The sequence below is a fragment of the Pezoporus occidentalis genome, unplaced genomic scaffold, assembly GCF_034315485.1.
Source record: "Pezoporus occidentalis ecotype Australia unplaced genomic scaffold, CSIRO_AGI_Poc_V1 ctg71, whole genome shotgun sequence".
Lineage (NCBI taxonomy): Eukaryota > Metazoa > Chordata > Aves > Psittaciformes > Psittacidae > Pezoporus > Pezoporus occidentalis.
Window position 1 is genome coordinate 448,007 of NW_026916062.1, and position 6,832 is coordinate 454,838.

The 6,832-nt window shown below is 43.7% G+C and overlaps 1 protein-coding gene across 3 annotated transcripts in view; it reads right to left on the minus strand.

Moving 5' to 3' along the window:
• RFC1 (replication factor C subunit 1) overlaps positions 1 to 5,657 on the minus strand; it is a 37,846-nt gene extending 32,189 nt beyond the window's left edge. The window contains exons 1-2 of one of the 3 annotated variants that reach the window (XM_062642436.1): positions 5,533 to 5,657; positions 283 to 411 (exon numbers count right to left, since the gene is read on the minus strand). In XM_062642436.1, the coding sequence (XP_062498420.1) occupies positions 283 to 411; positions 5,533 to 5,535 (132 nt within the window). In that variant the 5' untranslated portion in view covers positions 5,536 to 5,657. Of the gene's footprint in view, positions 1 to 282; positions 412 to 1,208; positions 1,329 to 2,819; positions 2,843 to 5,532 lie in introns of those variants that run through there. The other 2 variants (XM_062642435.1, XM_062642434.1) reach the window with 2 other exon arrangements.
• Between the last annotated feature and the right edge of the window lie 1,175 nt (positions 5,658 to 6,832).

Consider the following 6,832-nt stretch of genomic DNA (forward strand, 5'->3'; position numbering starts at 1 on the left):
GTGACATCTCAAGCTAGACCATGTCACCCAATGCTCTGTCCAGCCTGGCCTTGAACGCTGCCAGGGATGGAGCATTTAAGACTTCTTTAGGCAACTCATTCCAGTGCCCCACCGCTCTCATAGTAAATATTAAGTGGTAGCTTCCTCCCATGCCTACGACAACAACTGACATATGGCGTTTTTTTCAACATATAAGAACTATGACTTTAAAAATGCTAGGTACACAAGCAATCCTATGTCCAAGAAACCAACCACTTCACAGGTAAGAAAAGCAAAACTAACCTTGGTCTCCTTTTCCCTTTTCTTCCCCCGTGAGGGTCCTTCACCATTTTTAATGTTTGCACTCTTTTTCACTGTCTCACATTCTTGTCGCCTTCCAGGAGTTACAACATCAAAGAATTTCCGGATATCCTAGGTAAAGGGAAAATTTATTTATAAATTTTTTAAATACAGACAGCTCTCAGAAATTTCACACTACAAAACAGCAACGCACTTCAGTTACTTTGCCAGCAACTCCATAATATTTGATGATCTTGAAATTTTGTTCCCAATTAAGCAAACAAAGCCCAGCTAGTTAAACATAGCTGCTCAGACACCAACCATTTTTCTCTTGTCTTTGAATCATGAAAAAAAGAGTTCATTTCTCCCTTAGCTGGACACCTTCACCGATACATGCTTCCACTAGAAGTGGAAACAAACTTCCACTAGCAGTGAAATACAGTGACCTATGACAGATACAGTTAGAATTCTTTTTTTCATAACTAATCACCACCAGCCTAGCCCAAAGCATTCCTATAGTCAAAACCATCAACTCAGCAATGAGGTAGTGTCCAATCTAGAAAGACATAAAAGCACCAAGAGCTAGGAACAGCCAAGTAATGGGACATACCACATCCTCCACCTTCTCATAAGTTTAGGACAATAACTGAGTAAACTCAATTTCAATCATTAAAAACAATAGCCAGCAAGAAACAGATTAAAATCTGAACAAAGAACTTCATACAAAGAGCTCAAAAAAGCCTATTTGTAATCTTATTTCATTATCTGACCACAGTACAACCACAAGAAGCTTCTTTTAAGCTATACAGATCAGCAGCTGAAGCTTTGATTTTAAAAAAGTGCTATTATACACACAAAGCCAAATCTGACTTCCATTGAAAATACTAGTATTTCAATGCTATTAAAATTAAAACTGAGAAAAGGCATACCTGGTTGTTATCACTAACTTCAGGGGTAGCAGCCATTTTAGAGGAAGAAAATGCATCCTATGGCCTAAATATATATCAGGTAAAGGATGTGGATTAGGACTATATTCTATCCAGCTGATAGCTATTCCCCATCATTTTGTTCATCTGGGTAGTTTGTTTATTCTTACAGGGAACCACAAGCAAAGCAGTAAACTCTTAAGAAAACTCCATAAAAGTCTGACTGACCAGGAGTGTTTCAGGTTGCTTTTCAACATTTCCCTGGTGGTTTGAATTATGAGAGCCTATAGGACTTAAAATCAATTCAATACGTAATTTGAAAGCACACACAAAATATAGGACATGTAAAGATTTATTTAGTGTATTTAGCTTAAAATAATTTTGCAGAACCATAAATGCTGTTTTCTATAAAAATTTAGACTTCTCATGTTTTACTTGCACATAGTAATACGGATTCAGCAAAAAAAGCAATGGTAGACTGGGAAGCATTCTTTCTCAATGAGACTTCATACATTTCCATCTATGGAATTTATACCTTGAGGCATAAATTTTCAACACTGCTATTTTACATGTACTCCTACAATATAAATGCAGTACTATATAAATTCTGATATTTTGACTGCCAATACCTACAGCTAACAGGCCTGAAGAAAGCAGCTATTTAAAAAGTCTAAATGTAGACGCGTGGACTCGATAATCATTATTACTGACTTCTTTTTAGGCTTAAGGTAACATAGGCAACATAAAAATGTATTCAAAGTCTCATTAGATCTTTTATGTAGTAAAATAGTTTAAATATTTACTACAACACTGCAAAATAAAGTTACTTTTAAGTTTTCATTTCTTTTATAGTTTGTACTTTTTGGCTTAAAATATTTGGAGACTAAATTTTAGATCAATAGTAATATTCATTTTAGTATTTTAACTAAAAACAGCTAGTAAGTGAGCTGCTCTGCAAACACTATATGCAATAATATTAGATTACTTTTTTAATAGCCTTACACAAGAAAATATCATCATAATCCGGTTTCTAAAATGCAGACTTAAGAAAGAAAAATATATTAAACTGACCTGCCTGCCCCAGCTTCTTCCACTATTTTCATACCACAGCTCCTGAACTGCTAAGGCCTAAATTATAACATGTAAATTATTATTTTCTTCCTCAGCAGTTCTCATAAGTTATCAAGTTAGCTCTTCATAAGTGCCTTTAATTCACAAAATGCCACAGAGCAACAATAAAGTTACCTTTCAGTAAAGCTTTTATCCAAGAATCATGAGAAACAGAATTTTCATGCCCTTTACTAAGAGATGCCAGAAAAATCCTTAATTCATTGCAGAATTTATTTATAAAATACCATATGAGTTTAGATCCTAGACAGGATCACTTGTGTCCATTCTGCGTTTATCTATTTAACATACTTTGACTGATCATCTTATTGGTATATAATGCTATGCATATACAAGTGCATCACGTGGAAAAACTCTGTATGCTTAGCTTTTATCCATTCCAATAAGGAAAGGTGTGTGCCAATGTAACTAACAAGTTTCTTTCTAGAACTTTCCCCCAAAACCTACAGAAGTCATCAGTCTTATGTATCCTGGAAATACATTCACCAGCATGGCTATCCCAGGTGGTCCCCTTGCCCAGAAGGCTAAAATTAAAGAGCCGAGGCTCTATTACTGTGGTCTCGCCCATGGGTGCTTCAGCAGCAGCACCAGGACATGTAACTTTGAGCAGCTCTACCCAAGGAAGAGGTGGAACTAAGTAAGAATTTCTGATCATTCTCACTAAATTAGGGAGGTAATTGATGCATAGCATCTGAACAGCCTAAAAGCTGTGTTCAGGTGTACATGCACAGCCTGAAATGCTGTGTTCAGGTGCACTGGTTCCTGCTGAACTATCTTAGTAACTGTATGATCCCAGCAATGACTGTGCTGTCCAGTTCTTGCCAGTTTTGACTACTGCTTTAAATCTTCCACCTTACGCAATAATAGGAAACCACAGCAATTCATCATGCCAAGTTGCAGGTTTACCCTTGAAAGACTTGTGTCTGTCTGTTTTACTGAGAATAACATGGATAGAAACTGAAACCCCTTTGTCAGGTAGCACAAAGACTGGTTACTCAAAGAGTTTATCAGGGTGACTTTTAAGACTTTAGTAAATACCCAGCTCAAAAAAAAGTCAGTTATAAAAGCCATAAACCTTCCATACTGGGTTTTTTCCTGCATTTCAAAAGCCCCCTACACCAACAATCAACTACTTTGATGTTAGAACCACCTCAACCAAACAGTAATAGGCAGTGTTTCAGAAGGGTAGTGCTCAGTAAGGTAGAATACTTTCCAAAATAACATCATATAACTCAGTTTGCAAGACAAATTACAACATGAGATAGACACTTGAATTTCACCAATCTAGCTCAGTGACTGCAACAGAAAGTAATGCAACTTATTTAGGTATTCTTAAGTGCGTCCACGACAACCTTGCATCAAAAGAATAGTATTCATTTACAGATGCTTACTTGAGTGTAAGTTTTGTGCAATCATCAGCTCTGTCATGTGGTGTGTCCAAAAAATCTGAACTAACTGAAATCAAATTTATAGTTTCACTTCAGTAATACTTGCTTGGATAACTACACTTAACATTCACTAATGGTGGCTCTGCAGCACAGGTATTACACAGTATTTTTTGAGCAGTACCACAGTTCTAAGTACACAGCAGCTGATGCTACAGCTCCAGCCATATGAGTGTCTCCCTCAGCTAAAGGCAACTCAAGTAGTCCCCACCTAGTCATCCATTCCCTCAGTATAGCATTCTGCTTGGGAACTGGGTCAGGTCACTAATCTGGGTAAAAAAATAAATCCCTTCTAAGACAGACCAGTTCATTGCGTAACTCCACACATCAGTTCAGCACAGCTGAGAAGATGCTGCAGAACCAACCCAACCCAGGCTACTTATGTTTAGCCCTACATGAAAACCTTATATGGTTACTAACATCACTGTATTTCTGCTTCTATCTCCGCAGCTGCACCAGTGATGGTTTTACAGCCTTTTCTCTTCAACACTGAAAATGGAATGGGCTGAAGAAACCCATCCTCTCCCCCAAACCATGGTTGTCTTCCTCCCTTCTAAGAAAGTGGCAGATATTGCGAGACATGTGACATTCAGAACGCTACATAACGGGAGAAATCCTTTTTCCCAGGAAGGTGGGAAAGGAGGAAGCAAGTCTTCCAGTAAGGTCAGTTTTCTAAAATGGTGATGGCAGGAGAGGCAGACTTGTCCTTGTACATAATTTTAATGTCATCAGCCACCCCTAACAAACCATGAACACATCACAGCTTAACAGTCTCGTGATTCTTGGTGCTGGCAGACTTTTGTCAGTACTGCGAAACACTCAAGAGTTTATCGCCCACCATTGCTGAGCATCAAGTGTAAGATATAAACAAAGTTAAACACCGTAGAGCCCAAAATCAAACTTGAACTTCACTGGCTTCGAACAGCATTTGCAATTAAGCCAGTAAACATCTGCACAGAAACTCCACCTCAGTAGAAGGAAACTTGTCTGAGCCAGAAATTAACAGGGGATACCATCTTACGATGGCTGAGTACGTGAGCAGTGCTGAGGAAAGCACACAAACACGTGCACATTTACAAACTCCTTACACCCTACTGAGAGTTGCGTCCTTCATTACTTATAAACAAGTCTTTCCTTCCAGACTTTTACATTCGTTTTTCCCCACTTGAACTGCTTTTTGCAAGTGCTGCATACCGTCCAACTCGGCAGCAGAAACGCCTTCGTATATACCGTTACTGAAATTAAAGGAAGAGTTAGAACTTGAGCAGGCTGCGTTCAGCGAGAGGCTGGCGTGGCCGCCTTTTCCCCCGAGCGAGCCCACAGTCCGCGCCTGCTTCGCCACCCGGTTTCGGGAGGGAAACCGTAGGGGCGCAGCCGCTTCCCCCTTGGGACAAGGGCACAAACGGGCGCATCTCCTTGGTCAGGAGGTTGTTTCCCAGCACGCGTGGAGGGCGAGCGCGGCAGGGCGGGCGGGGGGCCTCTCCTGGGCAGCCTCACAACCGCTCGGCCACAGCAGACGGCCTCACCACCCGGGGCCGCCCGCTGGGGACCGGACACAGGCTCGGCTCAGCATACGCCGGGTTCCAACGGCCCCAGCTGCCCCGGGGCTGCAGTCACGCACCGGGGCAGGCGCCCATCCGGCCCCGCCGCTGGCGGGACGCTGCGCAACGCTCGCTCCCTCCCTCTCCCGCTCGGAAGGAGCCGCGGAGGGAGAGAGAGGTGGAGGGGGCCGGGGTGCGCGGCGCCGCGCTCACCATGCTGCTGGCGGCGGTGGATCTCTAGCGGGACAGCTCCGGGCCCATACCTCCCACCTTCGCGCCAACTCTCGCAACCCGGCGCGCGGCACTGCCGTCACAGCTGCGACGGGCGGGGCGGCGGGCCTTGGTACTGTCGGGACCCACGCGGCGGCCTGGCCCTGCACACGGGGCCTGCGCGGCGTCGTTGCCCGGCAGCCTGCCTGTTTCCGCTCTCCTGCGACCGGCGCGGGCGTCACCAGCCGGTACCCTGCCGCTGAGACCGGGCAGCTGCTGTGGGTCTGGCCTGCAGTAACGGGAACGGGTCCAGCAGCGCGCGTCAAAATGTGGGGCTGCAGCGCCACAAGGAATCGCTGCGCCCTGGGACACCTCTGACAGAGAAGGGAAGATGGCAGCCTTAACCGTTACAGCAAACAAGTGAACGGTGCCAGGCTCGGTGAGGTGCACCGGGGTTTAATGCATTGAGACAAACGAAGCATCCCAAGTACGTGAACAGCCGTTTCTGGAGGGCTGAAGTGCAGTTCACATCAGGAGAATAGAAGAAGCTGTGCTAAACTTTAGAGGCAATTTCGGAATATGCAGCTGCTGTACCACCATAGACTAAAAATAGTATTTTAGTACAGTCACTGTAAGTCAGGTCTCTGTCAGTGCACAATAAACAGTCATTGCCCTGTGCTGAATTGCTTGTTGGTCCCTTCATTCTTCTTTCCTGTTTGTGCAGGAAGTGTTAGGATTTAATTTCTCTGGCATATTTTCTGTCTTGATTCTTCTATGGTATTTTCTCCTATGCATTAAGGCTTAGTAGAGCTCAGAGCCTACATCTGAGGAGTCAAGAGAAACTAGAAAGCTATACTCTGTCTTCACCCATTATTTCATAGAATCATAGAATCATTAGGGTTGGAAAGGACCTTAAGATCATCTAGTTCCAACCCCCCTGCCATGGGCAGGGACACCTTACGCTAAGTCATATCACCCAAAGCCTCGTCCAACCTGGCCTTGAACACTGCCAGGGATGGAGCATTCGCAACCTCCCTGGGCAACCCATTCCAGTGCCTCACCACCCTAACAGGAAAGAATTTCCTTCTTATATCCAACCTAAACTTCCCCTGTTTAAGTTTTAACCCGTTACCTCTTGTCCTGTCACTACAGTCCCTAATGAAGAGTCCCTCCCCAGCATCCCTGTCGGCCCCCTTCAGATACTGGAAGGCTGCTATGAGGTCTCTATGCAGCCTTCTCCACGCTGAACAGCCCCAACTTCCTCAGCCTGTCTTCATATGGGAGGTGCTCCAGTCCCCTGATC